This window comes from Chiroxiphia lanceolata, chromosome 3, assembly GCF_009829145.1.
Source record: "Chiroxiphia lanceolata isolate bChiLan1 chromosome 3, bChiLan1.pri, whole genome shotgun sequence".
Taxonomy (NCBI): Eukaryota; Metazoa; Chordata; class Aves; order Passeriformes; family Pipridae; genus Chiroxiphia; species Chiroxiphia lanceolata.
In genome coordinates, this window is record NC_045639.1 from 17,927,011 (window position 1) to 17,949,102 (window position 22,092).

At 39.1% G+C, this 22,092-nt stretch overlaps 2 protein-coding genes across 3 annotated transcripts in view; one reads left to right on the top strand and one right to left on the bottom strand.

Moving 5' to 3' along the window:
* Positions 1–12,713, bottom strand: part of CNIH4 (cornichon family AMPA receptor auxiliary protein 4) — a 28,088-nt gene extending 15,375 nt beyond the window's left edge. The window contains exons 1-5 of one of the 2 annotated variants that reach the window (XM_032682114.1): positions 12,601–12,713; positions 11,222–11,290; positions 10,074–10,186; positions 5,403–5,543; positions 2,743–4,857 (exon numbers count right to left, since the gene is read on the bottom strand). In XM_032682114.1, the coding sequence (XP_032538005.1) occupies positions 4,830–4,857; positions 5,403–5,543; positions 10,074–10,186; positions 11,222–11,290; positions 12,601–12,669 (420 nt within the window). In that variant the 5' untranslated portion in view covers positions 12,670–12,713 and the 3' untranslated portion in view covers positions 2,743–4,829. Of the gene's footprint in view, positions 1–2,742; positions 4,858–5,402; positions 5,544–10,073; positions 10,187–11,221; positions 11,291–12,600 lie in introns of those variants that run through there. The other variant, XM_032682115.1, reaches the window with a different exon arrangement.
* A 21-nt stretch (positions 12,714–12,734) lies between these two features.
* Positions 12,735–22,092, top strand: part of NVL (nuclear VCP like) — a 38,644-nt gene continuing 29,286 nt past the window's right edge. The window contains exons 1-10 of the mRNA XM_032682117.1: positions 12,735–12,841; positions 14,797–14,870; positions 16,030–16,082; positions 16,170–16,263; positions 17,143–17,197; positions 17,721–17,987; positions 19,384–19,507; positions 19,820–19,896; positions 20,182–20,316; positions 21,350–21,451. Of these exons, the coding sequence (XP_032538008.1) occupies positions 12,761–12,841; positions 14,797–14,870; positions 16,030–16,082; positions 16,170–16,263; positions 17,143–17,197; positions 17,721–17,987; positions 19,384–19,507; positions 19,820–19,896; positions 20,182–20,316; positions 21,350–21,451 (1,062 nt within the window). The 5' untranslated portion in view covers positions 12,735–12,760. The remainder of the gene's footprint in view (positions 12,842–14,796; positions 14,871–16,029; positions 16,083–16,169; positions 16,264–17,142; positions 17,198–17,720; positions 17,988–19,383; positions 19,508–19,819; positions 19,897–20,181; positions 20,317–21,349; positions 21,452–22,092) is intronic.

Consider the following 22,092-nt stretch of genomic DNA (forward strand, 5'->3'; position numbering starts at 1 on the left):
ATCTTTAAAAATTGTTCAATTGGAACTACATTAACTTCTGATTTGTTTTTATTAGGATTTTTTAAAAAAAAAACACAAAAACAACACTTTTTCCATGTTGGTGCACAGCACTTAACAGAAATGTTTGTATTCCCTTTCTTTCAATTCAATAAACAATAAATAACTGGAATGAATAGTTCTTAGTTTCCCTAACTTCACTTATATGACTGACTTGGATGTTAATTTCTTGATCATTAATTATAGATTTCCTCCATATTTGTAGTATTTCACTTCCTCTCTAGGAAAATTAACTTGTGGCCATTGAGCAGATGAGTCACCCGGTGTTGTGTGCAGGCTTTGCAGTGTTTGATGTCTGGCTCTAACCCACCTCTTGCTCATGTCCCAGTCTGTGCTTATCTCCCTTGTTGAACACCTGCTCCTTTGAGGCTCCGTGAAATCCATGATTCCTTAATGCTGGAGCTTGCCTAAATACCGGCTGCAGGTTGCTTTAGGTCATCGGTGGGTTTTACTGGGTTTTTTGATACTTCATATTAAGAAGGTGCTCTTTAAAGCACTTGAATCTCCTGCCTTTGTTTCCTCCAACTAACTCGGTGTTCTTGTCCCTCCTCCCTGTGCCTTAAAACAGAACCTCATCTTTATCCTGCACTTCCATTCAGCTACAGCTTATTTCTGTTAAATAAAAAGTTGTACCTCAATTTCCACTCCCTGTAGCTTTTCCAAACTCAAACCTTTTGCTGAAGTGCGTTCTTTAATTCTTTGAGCTTATGTATTGATTAGAAAAGATCTTTACTCCCTCTAGTAGCAGCTTTTATTAACTTTATTCTCTCCCGTACAGTTTAGGCAATGTATAGATAATTATGGCTTAAATGCAGCTGCCAACAGAAGGGGCATGCCTTACTCCTTTCCATGTCCTGCTTTGTGCCACTTCTCTTGGGTACTGGTATTTGCAGGAAGGTTGTTGGATTGCAGACCCACTTAAGCCATAAATGCAGCAGATGAAGGAAGTTACTAACAAAGCCAGCCAAAAACTGTGCTTCATCTGCTGTCCTGTCTGTCTTTAATGGGTCAGAAGAGTGCAAGAGAAACAGGGATATGAATTCTACAGACCTGTGACATTTCAGTATTTGTAAGATTAAAAATTAACTGCTGTGGTCTGGGTTCTTGTTTGGTTTTGTTTTTTTCAATCCTTCAGATTATTAAAAAGAAATTACATAAAGAACCTGAGAGTAGATGTGCCTTTCATAATTACCTTAAATCCAAACTCTGCCTGAGGCAGGGTACTTCTTTACACCTTGGCTTATGCTTTCTGTGCTGCCTGATGTGCCTCTATGCATGTCTTGCACGTGCTTAGGCTGTCAACTCATCAGAGATGGCAATCCCAGTTGTGTCCTCGCTTTAAAAGACTTATAATGCTCTGAAGAAGAACCACTGAGGTTTGTATGGCTCTAATGTTTCTGCCAAAGATAAGATGGTTAATGTACTGATAACTGCATGGTGGTTCATATATATATAGCCCTTTCCTATCACTACTTCCAATGGCCATCATACTATATACTTGGAGGCCAAAATGGACTTCTACCACTTGTACAAAATTCTAGAGAGCTTCTTGTGAGAGAAAAGAATTAGAATAAAGCTTTGACAATCCTGAACAGATGAAGATTTGCTTTTATGGGCTTATCAGTGTTTCAGGTTGATTGTTAACCTGCACGTAGAACTGTTCTTAGGGCTACTGCTTATACCACTGATGTTCTATGTTCCATGAAACAGAACTACTTCAGGGGAAAAAAACCCCAGATACTAGGATGAGGAGGCAAGTATATTCTTTAAGAAACCAGGCTAAATAACCAGCAGTCTGTAACTGAAATGAATAATTAGGAGGAAACATGCAATTGTACCTATTGTAACTAACTCCTCCTCAAATGCAGAACTCTTAATAGCTGTCTAATCTCTCAGAAAACTGGAGTGACTGTCATCTTCACAAGCTGACCAGGCTGAAGACTGGGGGTGAGAAAAAAGCTCAATAATCTGTTAAAAGTTGGAATCCCTGCAGGGCAACTTTAGTGTTTTCATGGATTAAGAGCTTTCTCTAAATCATAGCTAATCATTTGAAGGATAAGCTAATGGTTCCCCTGTGAAGTTATACTTGGATGCCTCAGTTCCAAAGGGAAATATAGTCTGGTGAGTGAACAGGAAGGGATCTGTGTTTGGTCTCACAAGCATTTATGGTGATAGATGAATTTTTACTAAAAATGGCTCCAAAATTTCTAATTGTCTTGAATTCTGTATAATAAGCTGGGGTTTAAATTACCCTGTTCTTCCCTGCAGGAGACCCAGAAAATAGGGATTTTTTTTTTTTTATTTTACTTTTACTACCATAAAATTTCTGTGCTTTGTGGATCTCCTATGAGGGAGATGACTGTAGGATCCCTATTTCTAGCTAATGAACCACAGTTTTAGCAATTACAAATATATTTTTCCTGTTGCTGACACTGAAGATTTCTCCTGAGGCAGGAAAGGACCCTGTACAATAGGAAGGCTTTGAAATTACCAGTGGAATTACTCAGCAGAATTGTAGTCTCTGAAACCTGCTACCAAGGGTTTTGCAACTATTATAATCAGTTGGTAGATATAAATGAAGAGATAATTTATTTATATTAAAAAATTGAGGTGGGAAGTTTGCATTCATATAAAAGTATAGATTGTTTAATATTTGACAACCACCACTTAGAAAACATATCTCTATTTTTTTTTTTGTTGGTCTATCATGGTTAATAATTCACTCTTGAGGAAGTGGGGAGGAATCCACAATAACATCCCTCTAGGTCAGGAAATACACATGCTATCCCCATTTTTTTTTTACCTCAGATATGTTGTTTTCCCTTATCCTTCTCTGTCCTGCTCCCATCTCTGAAGAAACAGTTGTCTGGGTAGGGAATAGAAGCTTTTCATAGTGAGTGATAAATTTTACCAATTTCCTTGGGGAATGAGTCTACTCTGTCTAAACATCATCCCTGCAATTCTGAGGTGCTAGTAGTTAGAAATCATCAGAGACAATGTATCATACAAATATTTTCATTAATGATAAAGCTCTTACCTCAAAATCATGTCTTTAGAATAAGATATACAGCTGCTAGTTTAAGTTATGAACTTGCAGATTAATGCTCATGTTTCTCAGTGTGAAACATTAATGAAATATATCTACTGTCAGCACTACAGCAAGGACCTGACTTAAGCAGCTTATCCACATTGCCCTCTCTTCTAACAGATAGCACCCAAAATGTGTAGTATGTTTTTCTCACACATGAATAAAATGATTTAATTGCCTGCCACATAAACTGCTACAAAAGTTACTTTCTACTCTGTAAGTTTTACTTGCTCTCCTTTTCCCAGACTGACATCCTGTCTGGGTTTCAGCTTTACAGGGCAGTACTTTCTCTAGCTTGATTTTTTTGTGGTGTAAAGTAGTCAGTGGCATACAGCTGGGGTAGCTGTTTCCTTAATTATTTTTTAAGGAGCATGATTTTCAGCAGTTTTTCATCTTTACAACAGCTGAACTTGGACTCCATCCATCACAAATTTAAAGCCAAACTTTTCCTAGAACAAACACTGAACACAAGGTATCTACTGCAATCAAGCCTCAGAGTTGTCTTTTTCATTGCTGGCCATGAAAACAATCTGATAATTACAGCTGTGCACTAAAAAAACAAGTACTTAAGGAAGAAAAAGCCCATAAATTTTAGGACATAATTACAGAAGTGTATTTTTAAAGTGTTTTAATTGATGTGTTTGTTTCAAGAGACCTATTTCCAAGCACATATAAAAAAGTTTAAAGACAGTTATTGGACAGTGAGGGTACAAACTCAGGTTTATACACTTATCACTGAGGCAAGAGCTGCACAAAAAGAACTGAGTTTGCTGGTATCATCAAAGCAGAGTCACATCAGAATTGGGATAAATGGGGTTATGGTTTACCAGACCATTTCCCTGAGCTAGACATTCTCTTGGTTCACCTCACTGGATATGGAAACAGCAGGTTCGTGGAGTAGCAACTGCAAATATTCTTTTGCTCTGTAACCAGCTCCAACCAGCAAGATGATGATTACTTTATGTGAAGGTCTGTGATGTACTTCAATGACAAAACAGGAGTTGAAGGGAAAAAGTAAGTATTAATCATGTTTCTTATTTATGTTTTTCACTCTTACACACAGGTGTCACTTCCACCAAAGGGATCTTAATCCATCCAAAAACGACTTCACATAGGTTGTTGAAGGGAGGGGTGAAAAGGGAGAAAAGCATAACTTTTATTCCACTATTTTTTACCTGGAAAAAACACTGACACAAAGATGCAAGCTGTGCTACTATTCCACTTTGAAATCTGTGTTCCAGGCACTGTTTCAAACTAGGCTTGAGTAGGACAGCTTGACAGCCAGAGGCATATCCTGACACCTTTCAGTAAGAAGCAGACACCAGAGCTGCACTTAAATTTGTTCTGGAACTACCATCATTACCAGCCCATGCTGCTGAAATGAGTTTCCCTTCTCACCATTTAATTCCTACAAAGGTCAGTTCTGTAAGCAAGGATTGCATCTTACAGAAACAGCAACTCCAGCAGTTTGGGTTGTAAAGGAACAAAAACAACTGCTACACAAATCCAATGTCTTTTGAAAATATTTTATGTTAAAAATACAGAAAAATATTTCTTGTTCAAAGAGGAAAAATATACTGCATGACGACACTGATCTAGGTGTGTTCGGAAGGTGTCTGAGGCTCCACAACCAGTCACTGGAGTGATGACCCAGTTTGGCAGCTAATGGTTCTTTTTCAACTTCTCAATCATTTATCAAAGCCAGAATCATACTGTGACAAAACAGAAAACATGATACCAGTGGATTACTGAAGCATGTGCAAGCAGGAACAGCTATTGCTGTCATGAGAGAGCTGCACTTGAGCCTGAAATAGAAAGTTAAGGCAACTGCTGTGTGCTTTGCTTATGAGGACACGAGCTGCAGAAGTAATATTGCTGCAGAATAACAGCAGCTCTGCCATCTTGTAGTAAGTGGCCCCATCACAGAACTCATCCATTTGTAACTTAGATCAACTTGGTCCTTAAGATTATTTCCATTCTAAATAGGCCACTTACTGTAGGCACTGAAAGCATGTAATTCTTTATATTGTAGTGGTTTAGAGATTAAGAAGTAGCCTGAGTTTCCAAATAATGTCTGATCAGAAAGAATAAAGGTATATAATGAGCCCACAGATAGCTGTCAAAATATATTACTGAGGCTTAGCAGGATGCAAAAAGATAAGACTAGAATACCAGCAATTACAGTAGAAGAATAGAAGAGATAAAAATAGCTGGCAGACAATTCCTTTGTTCATTGGGAGCAATTTTTGAAACTAACCTGTAAAGGTACATGAAGAAACAGAGCAGATGAAAGCCCAGTTTAATCATGGCTTCTTTCATGTGTGATTTCAGTTGTCCTCGGTTATGGATCTCTGTGGGATCAAACACTCCCATGTTTCCACTTGGCACCATAATGTACCTGAAAGTTTAAGAATAAAGAAAAAAACCACCACACAACAAAACCCAAAAATGTAGTCATTGAATCACTAGGGAGTGTCAGGAGAAGGAGAGGGCGAGAGCTTTTCCAGAAGAGAATTTCATCTAAAGAGTTGTTTCATGATTCAAGCTAAGGGAGTTCTTTTTTAATTCTATTTTAGTTTTAGGATATTGCATGTATCTCTGCCAACCCACAAACAAAAAACAGGAGGACAAGAAGTACTAAAAGCATCAGCCTGGCTTCCCACGTATAAATGGGAGAGATTCCAGGTAACAGCCAATTCCAGTTAATTGCTGTTCACAGTTACTTGCTGTCATGGAGAAAACATCCACCCACACTGGAAAGATGCATTAGATGAAAAGGACTGGAAAAGACTACATTTAGCTAAGAATTAGTGATTTATTTAGCAAAAAAAGCTCACATAGATAATCACAAACTCTGGTTTGTCAAAATAAGATGGTGTATGACAAGACAAAGGATCTGTGTATTATTCCTGTCTTTGTCACAGCCACCCTGTCATATCTCAGCACTGACACTGAGGCTGAGAGGATGAGAGGCTGGGCAGAACTGAAGAAGTTCTGCTGTCCAAACCCACATAAGAACAAAAGTTGAGTGAAACCAAGTGAAACGTAAGGAAAGGAAGAATGAAGCTGGAAAACACAATGCTTACGTCCTGTGAAAATTCAGCAAGCACCATGTTTTTTTGTCACAAGCATTTCTCATGGGAGAAAAGAGGAGCACATGAAGCTCTCACTCCTGCTGAGCTCAAGCTAGAGCAGTACTATTAAATCATTGAGATGTCACACAGTCTTTACCTTCCTGGATTAATAATCTTTCTATATGGGAATTTAACTCCTTGTGGAGCAAAAAAAATGGTTTCAGAACAGAAGACTTTGATTTTCTTTCTGTACTCAAGTGGCAACACTTGTACTCCAAAAGGCACTTCCCCACCTCTTACAACATTCATTTCAATAATAGGAGGAGAAGAAAGGGAACAAGAAACAAAGATGTTTTCTAGTGGCAGTACAAGACTGGAAAAAAACCCCAGTAAGACCACAGTATGTGTCCTTCACACAGAGGTATTAAAAAGCATTGCAGAATATTTGACAGTTGTGTCCCATGCAAAATAGTTCCTGTGAACAAATTCCAGTTTGAAATTATCTTCTAAATTTGAAGTTTTAAAGGATTGTTCTATTTTTAGTAGTATAACAGACATTATTGTCCGTTTACTGGGAATGGAAGGCATTTAATTGGAATAAAAGGAAGACCACAAGTTTCCTGTACCAATTTATCCTAGAAATAGGGTGCATAATTTTCTTATATGTCTAGGATAAAAGTGCCACAAAGGCAGCACATATTAATTTTGCTTTTTAGGAAGAATGATAACACTTAAATTTTGCAACTTAATTGTAGAACCTGTGAGGTATTATTTCCTAGAGGCCCACAAGTTGGGACAGCTTATATTACATATCTAAGGAAACCAGTCATGGATACAACAATGCTAATGCTGACAAACTCAACTCAAGGCAGTTGTCATACTCTAAACAGCCAAAAAACTTCTACAGCAAACATGACAACTGTCAGCTTTAATGGATACACACACTACTGCCTTCAGTATTTCCATTCAGTGGAAGCTGCTGCCACAGCAACAGGACACTTCCCTCTAGATTACACAATTTTTAAAGGGATGTAGAAGTTCTGGTCAGAATTTTGCCTGCATTTTTAAGAATTTTTTTTTTTTTTTTTTACTTTTTCAGTTTTAACGTGAGTATTATCTACTTAAAGACACAGCAAGAACCATATTATTTGGACCTATCCTCTCAAGATTTATATAACAAAGCAGAAAGAAAAAAATTGAGCACTTCCCTAAGAGTTTTCAAACAAGGAGAATGTAAGACAAAACTGTCTCACTTGAGGCACTACAAAATTCATAAAAAAAAAAAACAAATTAAATGATCATCTGAGCATGCTGAACAAAAAGGGCCAGCAGGATGTTACAATAAACGTTTGAAAGTCTCCCTTGATGCTGTTTTTTACCAATTTATCCTTCCCAGCATTTATTTCTGATGCCCCTTTTGCACAAAACCTCTCTCCTCCAACTGAAATCCTTGAGACATTTAGTAAATTAGGCTACTACTGCCATTCACTCATTGAGATTAGGCAGATTTTGAAGAAAAGTGAATGACAGGAAGAGATTATCCTACCTTTATCATTTTTACTACAAAGCACAGACTGCTTCAATCTCAACACAATTATTTCTGTAATCATTTTGGAATAGACAATAAACTTAAACTCATCTGAATTTGTGTGCAGAAATACTGTAACATATGGAGAAGATGCAAAAACATTTAGCTGATGCCAGATGTTTGCAGCTCACACTAATGGGTTCACATTTCATCTGTTCCCACTTGAGCCGACTTTAACTGACACCTTCTCTCTTCAGGGTATTCCAACTACTTTAGAGTCCACCATTTTCTCACTACCATGCCTCTTGTCCATTGTACACTGGGTCAAATGTATTTTCTATCCCAAATCTGCAGATTTCCTTTATAATCATAGAATGGTTTTGGTTCAAGGGATCTTAATGATCATCTTGTTCCAACCCTGCTGCCACCAGCAGGGACACCTTCCACTAGACCAGGTTGCTCAAAGCCCCATCCAAGCTGGCACTGAGCACTTCAGGGATGAGGCATCCACAACTTCTCTGGGCAACCTGTGCCAGTGCCTGACCACCCTCACAGAAAAGAATTTCTTCCATATATCTAACCTAAATTTCCCCTCTTTTAGTTTGAATCTATTACTCCTTGTCCTATCACTACAGTTCCTGATGAACTGATAATGCTAAACACCACACCTGCAAATCTCTAATTCCTTCATTATAGATGGGATAATCCAGGCTATTAGTGTGAGTGAAACTCCTCAATCCACAGAAGGAAGGCAGGATTAGTGATATAGGCTTAACATTTTGATTTCTTGTGGCAGGACAGGCAAAGTATCATATTGTCAGATTCATTTATTGCCTACACTGCATATCTAAAATTGAGGAAACAATCCCGGATTTTAGGATATTCAGAATATTTATGCCATGTATGACAAATATAAAATGAGAGCTGTCAGTACAAAACAGCAGTCAAAGCTTATTGCATGAAGTGTAGAAACAGAAATCATTTATCTTCGAAAATTTAACAGGGTTTAGAAGGGAAAGCAAGGTGCTACTTTAAAAATTAACACAAATACACCAAATGAAGCACCAACAGGGTAACCAGTAAAGGAAAGCTTCAAAGAAAATCCATTCTCTCTCCAGTGTCTCTGCAGAAACAGCCTTGCCTAAATGAAACATCAAACTCCAAAGTTGCCAGCAGATACCAAACAGAATACTGGTCACTTTGTGTAACAGTTGTACATGTGGGTGGCCAAACAAAAATAGGCAAAAACATGCCCCACGTGTGTGCATTTAGGCAACATTTGTTTATTAAGCACAAAATTATACTGTCTTATAACCAGCTTAGAAACATTTGAAGGCTTTGCTGGCATTCCACAGAAAACAAGGGTGATGAATGCATGGCTATTTTGCCCAAGAACAGCCAGGTTATCAGTACAGAGATACTCAGCTTTGTTTTGACGAGAGCTATGAAACTTCTTGTTTAATTTTACCAGTGACTCAACCCACCCCTGCAACTAGTTAACCCTAACACGTTCAGGCAAACAAGAATCACAGCAAACTTTTCCTACCTGTACCTTAAACTTTTTTATTCCCATAGTATAGTGTTTAGAGATAATTTCTGACAAATTCACACCCAGTTTTCATTAGTTTAACAACTGTAAGGGTCAGTTCTCCAAACATCAAATGATACAAGACAGAAGAACATTTTTTGAAATCACAGTCCCAGCGTTGCCACATGGAAACCCTTACTGATAACTAAACCATTTCCAAGGGGTGGCAGCCCAGGGCACAAAGACCAGTAACACTGACAGCTTTCCTAGGATGAAAAGTCTGCAAACCTTTCCAAATACAAAGAGGCAGGATGGGGGAACAAAACCAGTGCAGATGAGAGGGAGAGACAAGTCAGTGAATGAAGGAGGACATTGTGAGGGGGACAACACCCCAGCCCAGTGGTTTTACAACCATCAGGCAAGCTGACCTCAGCACTTTTATGCTGATATCACACACGTAGGCACAGCATGAAAAACATTAACAACTCTGTCTGCAGTACTTCATAATCCCAATTAATATGCTATTATTTCCTATGGACTTGGGAATGACCCACAAATCAAGATTCCTGGGCACCGGGGATAATGAAAGGCCAAAAGTTTCATATCCTTTACACTGTTGGGTTTTTCTTATAATTTTAATGGCAAGAAGAGGTTTTATGTTAGTTTGATCAATGAAGACTAGTAGCAGCTCAAGAACACAACTGAAACATCTCAACATATTATTTATCCTTGTACTACACTTAAAGCTAAACTAGTAACAGTGGGGAAAAAAAAGCACATAAACCCCTGTGCACTTACCTATATATATTCCATGTTGCTACTGGCAAATTAAGGAGAAAGATGAACCAGTGCAATGAAATAAGCATTAATACTGTTACAACAGCATGGCCAATCACCTCAGGGACCACCCACTGTAAAAAGGGAAAAGAAAAGGGTTACACACACAAATGTAAATTCCTTTCTGAAACAGAGATCTATATGGAGTTATCATCTCATTCTAATAATGCAAAACTCAAAAGAGAAACATTCATGGCAGAGGCATGTGATTCCATCACAGTGTGGAGATATTAATACTTTCAGGCAGATTCCAGGCAAGTAAGCCAGAAATCAAGCCCTATGATATTATAACAGAGGTGCTTTATCCAAGCATGTCTGGAGAGCAGCACAGCAGCTGTTTGAACACAACTGTATTACACAGGCATTTAAAAAAGCGAGTTAAAAAGTATACAGTGCTCATTTGAAATCACTGCAGAGAACAGTGGATTTAGGAACATAGATAATTAAAATCTGCACAGACACAAAATGTACAAACAGCCTCAGGCTTGGAACACATAAAAATGTTGATCAATATGAAAACTGCAGTTAAATTGGGTCAGCCCCTTGCAATTACACATTTTTGGCTTGATAGTATCCTGTACCTTTCTCTCTTTCATTAACAAAAAAATACCTTTAAATCCAAGTGAACACACATACATGGGAAGGCCACACTGATTTAATGCAAACAGTTTCGAGCAGATTTGTTTAAAGTGGTACTTTTCCTTATCACAGTAAAACTCTACTGTTCAAGAGAGGTTAGAAATTACACAGATCAGAGAAAGTTGCTGTGAAGACCTCAGAGTTCAGTCATGAGTAGACACCCTTGGTGTGGTCCACCTACAAGAACCAAAGCACAGAACTCAAGAGCTCTGTGAAGCATTGTCTCAGTCCCACCAGTTTAGGCAGCAGCCCATCCTGGAGCACCAGGGGTCAGAACAACAGCCTTCTGTGACTGAATTTGCTGAAAGATGGGCACCCAAAAGAGACAGGCAGGCTGAAATAAAGGATGTATGCAAAATACTGCCAGTCGAGGCTCTCGAGGTATACATTTACACCCCAGTTATTTGTGATGCTGAGATGAAGGATGTGGTTTTCTCAAACCACATTAAATGCAATGAGGAACAATTTACTTTATTGAGTTTGGAGCAGCACGATCTAGCGTTGATGTAGTCACATTCCAAATCTGATAGTGTGATTATCTGGAATCCAAGATAAGGAAACATTGTATGGTGACTGGGAATACACAAAGCTTTATTTTTAGCCAATAAACTGGGGAGAACCCTCTTGCTCTCATTGCAGACATCTTGTTCCATGTTGATCTGCCTAAGACATATTTCGATCAGTTACAACTCACTCCTATGTCAGGTAGAAAGCTTGGCTACATTTTATTACCAGGCCAAGTGATTTTATGGTATTTTCCCAAGGGCAACTGTTGCACAAATGCTAAAGTTCAGTTCAACCCTTACAACAAGCCAGGGAGGCAAACTCAGTCATTTTAGTATCAGATTTATTAATACAACCCTTGAAGCCAGAACTTAAAAGTAACGAAAAGTTAATGCACTTTTTAAACTCTCCTCACAATAAAGCTAAATAGTTCAGATTCAAGAAGTGAATCTACTTTTTTTTTAACACTTACAGCAACACTAGATTATTCATTAGGCAATAAGAGAGTAACATCATTATTGAATGAACTTTCAGCAACTGAAATATTTCAGACAGAAAAGTCCTCTCAAAAAAGGCTTAAGATGCACGTGTGCACATCATCCTGCTATGTCCTGTAAAGACATTGTCCCTTTCTCCAAGGAAATGAACACAATTATTCCTGTTCCTAAAAAAACAGGTGAAGGCTTTTCATTTTTCAACAAATAATCTATCCTTCTAGGCCGAATTTTTTTCCCAAGTGCTTCTGTACTTGTTTCTGTTAGCAGCAGGTAGACTCTGAAATAGCACTAGGATTGAAAGAGGTGTAAAAGCTAGTTGGCTTTTATTGAGAAACGTAAAGAAAATGAAGTCAAATCTGTGCCTCTACATTGCAACACCGCCAGGCAGCGAAGGCTGCGGGCGGGTCTCTAACAAAGAAGATGGAAATCCTGTTCGTCGAGGAACTCGGAGCCCCACAGCCCGGAGCACACGCCTAAGACAGGGCAAGGCACCCTCGCAATTCGAACCCTGTTGCGCGGCCGCGCTTTTTAGGCCCGTGCGGTTCCCGAGGGCCGGCGCCGGCACCGCTCCCTGTGCTCCCGCAGCTCCCTGTGCTCCCACAGCCCCCCCCCCCCCCCCGCCCCGCGCTCCAAGAGCCCAACATGCTTTGGGCACCGAATCCCGCGGCGCTTCCCCGCAGCCAGGCGCTCCGGGCTCCCCGGATCCCCCGGTCCAGGGGGCTGCACCCCGGGCCCCCGAACCGCGGCCGTGACCCGGCGCAGCTCCCCCCGCCCCGCCGCCCCCAGCCCGTCGGGTCCCGGCCCGCCCTCGTGCCCCATCCCTGCCCGCCCCCAGAGGAGCAGGATACGAAGTAGACGGAGAGGAAGATGAGGGCGCAGCAGTCGATCAGCGAGAAGATGAAAACCACCGACTCCATCCCGCCGCCGCGCCCGCCGCCCCCGGGACCCTCCCGGCCGCCGTAGGACCCGCCCCGCCCGGGCGGGCCCGGCCGCGGGCCCCGCTGGGAAATGGAGTCCCCGCCTCGGAGGGCCATGAGGAGCCGGCCCGGCCGCGCCATCGACCCGCGGCTCAAGCAGCGCGTCAAGCAGGTACCGCTCGCCCGCACGGGCACCCCCGGCACCGGCACCGGCCCCGGCCACGGCCACGGTACTGGCGGCGGGGGGGGCTCGTGTGCCCCACGCCCGCTGAGGGGCCTTGAGCATCCCGCCCGCTCAGGGGCTGGAGGGGACCAGAGTCCGGCCTTACCTCCCAGAGCCTTTAAATAGGCTTTAGAAAGGTCTATTTGTTTGTTTGTTTGGGGGGGTTATTTTTTTTTTTAATTTTTCTGTTATTTCGCTCTGTTTTCGCACATCTTTCCGTCCGCTTCGGTAGTTCTGAGCCTGAGGATGGCTGCTGCTTCAAGAGTGCAATGAGTAGTGTATAAATATACCGTGTGTGTATATATATGTAGGTATATGTGCTTATATATGATGTACACTTATATGTATGTGTGTATATATGTACATATGTAGGTATACGTGCTTATATATGATGTACACGTATATGTATGTACGTGGGGTGTATATATATGTGTGTGTGTATATATATATATATATATATATATATATATATATTTGGGTATTAGTAGGACTTTCTTCACAGAAAGGGTGATTAGGCATTAGAATGGGCTGCCCAGGGAGGCGATGGAGTCACTGTCCCTGGAGGTGTATAAGGAAAGACTGGATGTAACACTTGGTGCCATGGCCCGTTTTACATGATGATGTTCAGTCATAGGTTGGACTTTATGATCTCAGGGGTGTTTTCCCACCTATTTGATTCTGTCATTCCATGATATTGGCAAATTTTAAGTGTTTACATTTGGAAACGTAAAAAGTGATTATATTAAATAGCTGAATAAAAAGGGGAAAATAAAATTCCCTAGTATATGTGTGAAGAGCAGGGAAAACTGTGATTCCTTCAAGTGGCACAGTGCTGTGTTATGTCTTATGATAATCTCTGGTGACTTTGCAAATTAAACACCATTTTTTGAGCTTCTGTATTAGGATACTCCACTTCTAATTCCTTAAAATGCAAGTGGCTGCTTGAGGGAACTTGCTTGGTTTAATTTACAAGATAACACTGACTGTGTCTTGACTATTCTGAAGTGGTAAAGCCTTTTTATGGTAGGGTTTATGATAGGCTTGATGTTTCTTGCAGGACAGTAGCTGCCCTTGGGTGATGTGAAGTTTAACATAATTTTAAAAGATAACTCTGTATTCAATTTGAATGTTTTAAATAGAGTTATTAATTTAAATGAGGTTTTGAAATTCTCCTCACTGTGACATCTGTGATACCATATTTTTTAGGGAGATTCTCTGTTTTCTTTCTCCTTTTTAAGATCTTTACAGTGTAAAAACTCCATCTCACTCCTGATTTGGAAAGTGGGGAAAGAGAGCAAATGGAGTACAGTTTTACATGGAATTTTGTACATTTTCTCACACTCTCATAATTGTGGTTTGAAAATGGGTTGGATTAACTGCTGTCATAACAAAAGGCTTGACAGAATTCACTTTTGTTAATGCACTTTTCTATAGTATTCCTTGAAACATCTTGTAAAGATTCAAGTTCTTGTTATGACAGTATTCATGCTGAGTGATATAGATGGTTTCATTTTTAGGGTAGGAGATCTAAACCAAAAGGAGACTAGCTGAGAGGAAGCAAGAACTTTGGGATTGACAATAGGATGCTGTGTGGGCTCCAGAGTCATCTTTCTTACTAAATAAAAACATTGGAGTTGATCCAGCCCCAAAAGCCCCAAAATGAAGGATACTGCCTTTCCTGGGGAAACAAAGCTACCTAGTTATCTGTGATTTAATAAGCATTTCCCATTTCCTTGGGAAATACTCTCTGGTGTGAAATACTCTCAAGGCAGTGAAAAGCTGTTTCTTATTTTCATTTTGACTTCCTAAGAAGAATAGAGTTTGAAATAGGCATATGTGGTCTAGCTGTTCTGGTGAAGTGATTGACAAGAATTTTGTTCCCTGCTTAAAATTCTTCATTTCAGTATCTTGCAAGCAGTAAATGTGGGCAGTATGTTGACATTGGAGTTCTAGCATCTGATTTGCAGAAAACCTACAGGTGAGCCAAGATTTGTATTCTTAGGTTCTGTATCTAAAATATTGAATGTATTATTTTGTTATTTTACATTCATGTATTTTTAATTTAAAAAATTAATTGTTGTTATGTTCACATCCTTGCCAGTTGTTGAGGTTGATTGAAACAGTAAGATCATTTCCCCTCCAGTGTTTCCCTTTGCTGATATATCCAGTAACACAGATCTTATTAACGCGCTGGGATTACACGATCTGGTCGTGGGTTGATTTTTTTTGTTTTATTTGTTTTAAATAAACAGCTAAAGATGCATGGCAGCATGTTGGTCTTTACCCCAGTGAGCTTAAAATATGAGGGGAAAAATAACTCTTCAGTGCAGGCATGGGGGAGAGATACAGGACCCAACAAGACATTATATCGTGCTCAGTGGCTCAGCAGGACAGTCAAACTTATCTAATTATTTTTAGGCTGTTACACTTTTCTGAGTGGGGAGCAAGGTGTGTTTCAGCACATCATTGGTGGGGATTAATGAAGATGGAGAAGTGTATTCACTCATGTTTGTGTGCTCTGTTTATTTGTGCCTTGTTAGAGAAAATGAGCCAAACTCCCTTGCTTAGGATGCTTATGGGTTTTGGGGTTTTGTTTTGCCTCTGTTGGGTGTTGTATTAAAGCAAGTAAGTAAAACACACCTTCAGTAAGTGAAGGTAAAAGGCTGATGATTTTTGTTTGCATTTAAGAATACTCTTGAATCAGAATTTCTCATAGTGATCATTATTAATTAACACAGTTATTCCTTACTGGACTGTCCTTTCTAGAATATAGTCCTGTGTCCATATGTTCATGTTTGCATTAAAATTAAAATATTGTTAATGTTGTGAAATAGAATCCAGTGTGCTCATTTGTACCTTGCTGCTTCTCTGTATCTACAGTTAAAGAGGACCTTGATAATTTTTACTAAATATCCCCTTCGAGACCAGCATAGTTTAGTGGTTTGGTTTCATCCCAGTGGCTGAGCTATTCCAGTCTTAAGAAAAAATAATCACATTTTCACATAGTTGGTTTTTAATAAGAACTTGTGTGGAAGCTTGGGTATCAACTTACCATGTATTTTTTCCACTGAGAATGATAATATGTTAGGGGGGAAAATTAGTTGGTGTAACCTGTTTATTTTGATTTTCTTTTTCAGTGCAGAATATGGACGAAGAAAAAGAAATGCCTTTAGAATACAGGTTGCAAAAGGTAGTTCTGTTAGTGTTATGTCCAAGATGCCAAATTCTTTGATTATGCTTTGGCTGTTTTCTTAAATGTTTGAACTTTTTCTTTCAGTGTTTGGAATAATCAGTAATGAAAAACAACGTGAGGATTTAGCAGCTTTAGAAGCTGAACATGTGGCAAAAAGAGCAAGACAAGAGAAAAATGAGTAAGATGAATTTTTACCAGTAGATTAATAATGCCTTTAGTGTTATCATTTCTTTAAAGCTCTCTGTCTTCATATTATTAAATTTTGGTAGTTTCAAGGTTACAGGTAGATCCTTGATATCCCATAGGCCTGTCTTCTTCAGAAGTTACCTGTATTTATTGGAATCACTTGTCCCTAGAGACAAGCAGATACTAGAGCTAATCATGATTTCTCTGTTATGGGGAACATACAGCCCTGAATTAGTGGATACCTTGGGGCATCTTTGATAGTTTTCCACACAAGGCCTCAGTTCTCCTGTGATTCAGTTCCTTTGTTCTGTTTTGTCCTTAATCTTTCTTGAGAGTGAGAGATATTGTCTACATCTCAGAGACAAGACTACAAGACAGGCTGTTCTGAGTAAATCACCAGTGGTAATTGAGATTTCCTGTCTCCAAACCTGTGCATGGTCTCATGGACTGTTCTGGTTTCTCTAACTTGTGATAGATATTATGGATCTTGTGGGAAATTAGAACAATGTTGTCAGAAGGACTAGTCTAGTTCAGCAGTGATTTGCTACTGCTTCCCTTGTGCCAGCACTGGTGATTCTGTGATCTCTTGGTAAACTGAGTCAGAGTGATCCTACATCACCTTTTTTTAGGACTGTCTTTCAGCCAGGCTGACAAGTTGATCCAACTCATCACAGACTTGGAAAGGATGCATTTTTTAACTCTTAATAGTAGAAAATTTGAAACATGCAAGTCAGGAATTTCTCTCCAGCTTTAGGCTGCCTGTCATAGTTGTGGGGAGCCATATTGCTGAAATTGCATTTGTTTTATTTTATGGATGCCTCACAGTTCTGCTCTGATAATCATGGAGTTTTTGTCTTCCTTCCATGTAAAGGACTACTGGAAGTACCACAGATGACTCTGATTATGATGATTATCCAGAAGATCTAGTAAGTTGTATTTTATTACGTTTGTATTTGCATAATATATGATTCTATGTTGTAAAAGTGCACTTGGAGAATTTAAAAGTGGAGATAAGAGAGGAGGTATAGTCAGAGTTGACAATTCCCACTGAGAATCTATAGAGCTGAAAGGAGACTGAATTCTGAAGGAATAGGAAGAACCTGTGGTGGGGAATCACTTTTGAGGAAGGCACAGTGGAGGCCTGAAAGACTTATCAAATGAATGGATTAAAGGAACTGACATACCCAACTACTACAAAAAGAGGTGCCTGCCAATTAACAGGGTCATTTCAGGGTGAATTGCAAAGGCTGCTGCCTCTTCCAGGAGAACAGACTTTTATATGCAGTCATTTGATTTGCAGAGGTGTGGGTTGGGAGATGCATACCTCTTCTTCCAGTGGGGATAATGCTAAATTGTATTTATGAAATAGTTTTCGTTGGCCTCTTACTATAAATAACCCAAGTTATAATCTGTCTCATATATTTTCTTTTCAAATGTGTGAATCTGCAGTCTACAAATCACATGAACAGTTCCCTGCTGAGCTTATATAAGAAAGGAAATCCCGATTCTGTTCCAACCACTCCAAAAACTGACCCAGTGGAAACCCCTCCTCCTGCGCGAACTGCACCTCAAACAAGCACCGTGTCACCGGGAGCAAGAAGTGAAACACGGATCTCTGATGGTGGCTGGTTCATTGATAAAACTCCATGTGGAAAAGACTTTTTCATTGACCTTTCTGAGGATGGAGAAGGCGATGAAAAGAAACTGATTTCTGAGGTATTGTGTTTTACAAACCCAAGATGATTAAACTAGAAGCATGAACATAATTGATCTGTAAGGTCCCTTCCAACTCAAACCGTTCTGTGTTTCCTGTGTAACTTGACAGGCTTCTGAAGGGTGATTCTAAGACCAAAAAGACAGTCTTTCTCTTTGGATTTTTAAAATATATTATTTTTTTTACAAATAGGCATGCTGTGTTTAAAGATAGTGAACATGTTAAACTGAAAGGAAAGATTGGCTTAAGCCTAGTAGAGTACTTGTTTTTAGCTTGGGTTCTGAAGAAGGAGTGTCTTAGCCCATTGTTCTGCCATGTCAGAAGTGATTTTTCTAACCTTCTGACCCATTTCAAGCATGTTTGGATGGGAGGTAAAAAAGACACCAAATTATGAATTTCCTCCACATTTTTTGAGGAAAATGCAGTGCTCAATATTAGGGAGGCCCAGTTTAGTACCTATACTGAGATAAAGATAAGTAGAAAGGAATAAGTAGCTGTTACTTATTCCATTTGCCATTGACCAGCCTATCTGGCATGAGGCTTGCTGTAGCTACAGCATGTGTTAAAGTCTTTGTGAGCCTGGGGAAAGTGGAATTTATCTGAGTGGACAAAGTTATAGAAGATGAAAGGAAATTGCATTGATTTATAAAGCAGTTAAAAATAGATTCTACTCCCCATCTAGACATACTGCCCAGTTTGTGATCCCCTCCTTCACCCCAGTTATTTTTTTATTTTAAAAAAATCAGTTTTGTTTAGCTGCTGAAAGCTTTCCATTTGTGTATGCGAGTTAACATCTGTATTGCTTGGCTGACCAGATGTTTCAGCAGCCTGTTTTGTGAAGGAAGACCTACATTTACATCTGCCTTTCTAATTACACAAAATGCTTACTGAATAGGCAGATTTGATAAATCATCCCTTTATCCTAGTAGTACTGCATCCTCTCATCTAGAGAAAATGAATAGAAGAGAGATCTTCAAATTGTAAAATATTTGCAATACTGTATTCTTAAAAAAAAAAGCCCAGCAAAAACTCCCCAGCTTTCAACATTGAACTTTTTATTTCTTTTATCCTGTAATAGTCCTTTTCTTTCATGCAGTTAACTTATGTGAGCACTGAATAATATTTTCGTATAACCATTTGTGACTTACTAGTAATAAAAATTGTTTCCAATGGAGTAAAAACATTTGTATAGTTTTATTCATCCCATTTTAAAAAGGAGAAAAATCCTAAGTACAAAAACGATTTTCTACAAAATGGGTTAAATTCCTGCCTTGCTTGTCTTTATTTATATGATATGTGTAAGTTAAGCATCATAGACACACATTTTCTTCCTTTAAGTATTTGCAGAAGTTCATTGATTTAAAAGGTTATGTGTGTAATTCTGGTTTTATGGCCTAGAAATCAGCAGAATATTCTCTCTTGGAGAGTGAAAGAAAGAAGACAAAGGGCAAGAGAGCAAAAAGAAAAAAGGAAGAATTTCCAGATGTAGATGGAGAAATTGAATCCATGTTACTTAAGAAAGGTGAGAAGTTGTTACTCAAAACAGAGATGGTATTCGACCATGAAATCTGTTACCGGAGCAGTGTTTTTTGAGGTGCAGAGAAGTGATCTCCAGCATTTTTAAAAAAAAATTTAGCCTTAATGTTATACTAAAAAAAAATATTTCAGTCCTGTGTCTACTACTAAAAAATAATACAACTCCATGTGCTTAGCTAATTAACAATTAGCTAAGGCTAACATAGCTACCTTAGCTAAGGCTTAGTACCTTTCTGTCTGGTGTTAGCAACTACTGTTATACCATATCTAAATTTATGTGACTTTTCCTCCTTAACAGTGAGAAGTAAGGGACCAGAGCTTTATCGCCCTTCAGTGACATTTGAGGATGTAGGAGGCAACGATGAAACTTTAAAGGTTAGTTAAAATTTTATTGGTGGGCTACAGGATGCACTGAAAGAAATGTCACGTGAAAAATGACACAGAGGGAGTCTTGCAGAATTCATCTGCGTGGCACTGAGAAGAGCTGCTTATACCAACAGCAAGAAGGTTGTTTATTTTCCTTGGATTAATCTTTCTCTAAGCAGTCACTGAAATCAGATTAATAAACAGAGCTTGCTTTACTTTGCCCTGTCTATCATAGCAGCAATCTGTAATACTAATTTCTGTAATTTAAATGAAGGTTTTTCTTGTTCTTAACAGGAAATATGCAAGATGCTCATTCACATCCGTCATCCCGAAGTCTATAACCACTTAGGCGTGGTCCCACCTCGCGGTTTTCTTTTACATGGGCCACCAGGATGTGGAAAAACGTTACTTGCCCAGGCAATTGCTGGGGTGAGATAGCTTTAAATTTACAGTTTCTTCTTTTCCTGAATTATATTTAGAGAGAGAGAAAATAGTCCTCCTTCGTGATAGACTGGATTGTTCCACTTCTTTATCCTTCCTGTGATAGTCTGAAAAATATTAATCCTCACTTTGTTTGAATTCCATCTGAATCTGTACTTGATAGAACCTCATACATAAAGAGGAGACATAGTGACAGGGTTTTACGTTTTAAATTGTTCTGAGGCATTCCCAGGACAACAGCATAGGCACAGGTGTTGAGAAGGGTATAAATGGAAGGTACTTTTGGTTAAATTTACCATAGTGTTTCATTTTAAGTCTAGACTCGACCTTACCATTTTTTATGAGGCATTACATTGATTTTTATTGGCTGGCATCTGTTAACCAACCATCCTGAATTTCCAAACTGGATGTTGCCTTGCCTGTGTCAAACTGACATTTTCAGAGCATATGACACCACTGGTGTGGATAGTTTGGTGTGTGGTGAGGCTGCACTACCTGTAGCACCACTGTGCTACAGTCTATCAAAGTCACCATTGTATTTATTTATTTTTAATAGCAGAAAACACTGAGTGTGTGTTTTACAAGTCCCTTATTGTACAATCCTGCTCACATGTTTCTGGAGCAGGATTAAGGAAACCAAACCTGGTGGGGCTTATCTTGCACTGTTATGCATAGAAATAAACAGATTTTTTTCAACAAAGGAGCTCAAGCACGGACTGAAATATATGCAGTGTAAAGGACTGGCTTGGGAACCAAGGTGAGAAGCTATTTAACAGTGCAGTCATTCTCTGAGTTAGGGAAAGTGGGGTTTTTTAATATCCATTTCCATTCACTTGGACAAATGGCTCAGACCCATTTTAAGTTGGACGATGCTACTTATCTTTTTTTAAAAACTCTTTAGGTTTCAGTCTTGATTGCATAGTTTGTAGGTGTAAAAGATGTATTGAAAATATTTGTCTCCAAGGACAGCCAACATTTCTAACCTCTGGATGTATCATACAATATTCCTTGTTTCTTCCAGGAACTCGAGCTCCCAATGTTGAAAGTGGCTGCGACAGAGATTGTGTCTGGAGTGTCGGGGGAATCTGAGCAGAAACTGAGGGAATTGTTTGAGCAGGCTGTGGTGAGACACCCCTTGGAAATTACACTGTGAATTGTTTATCTTCTTCTTTGTAAAGATTTGTACTTTGTTGCTGTGGTTTGACTTTGGGTGAATATTAGTGAGTGAATCCTTATACTGCTGCACACGACTTGTCTCCCCTCCTGTGACTAGAATTCCATTGTGCTGTCGTGATGTCATAGGGCACAAAGCTTACTATTCTGAAGCCTTGACAAAAGATAGTTCATCATAGCAATGTAAAGAGAGCAACAGAGATTATTTACATATTTGGAGCTGCTTGGTTTGATATATAAAAAACCAAAATAAGAGCAGTTGATTGTGCTTTTTTCTTACAGGGTTTTTTGCTAGTTTTGTGTGGCGTGGAGTTTGAGTGAATGTGAGATGCTTTAGGCTTTGGGGGTCTAAGTATAAAGTAGAAAATTTGGAACAAATATGATAAGAGCAGGAGACAAGTTACAGTTGAAGTCTTGCTTTGGTGTGACTTCTGGACATACTAAGAAGCAATGAAAATGAGACAGGTGGAGATAACTTTAATTTAAACAAATGCAGATTATTTTTTTACTATGTGGCTAGTGTTTTACTTCATGAAGACAGTTTTCTGTTCCTGACCTCTGAGAATGTTCTGGTTTTTCAACTTTATTCCA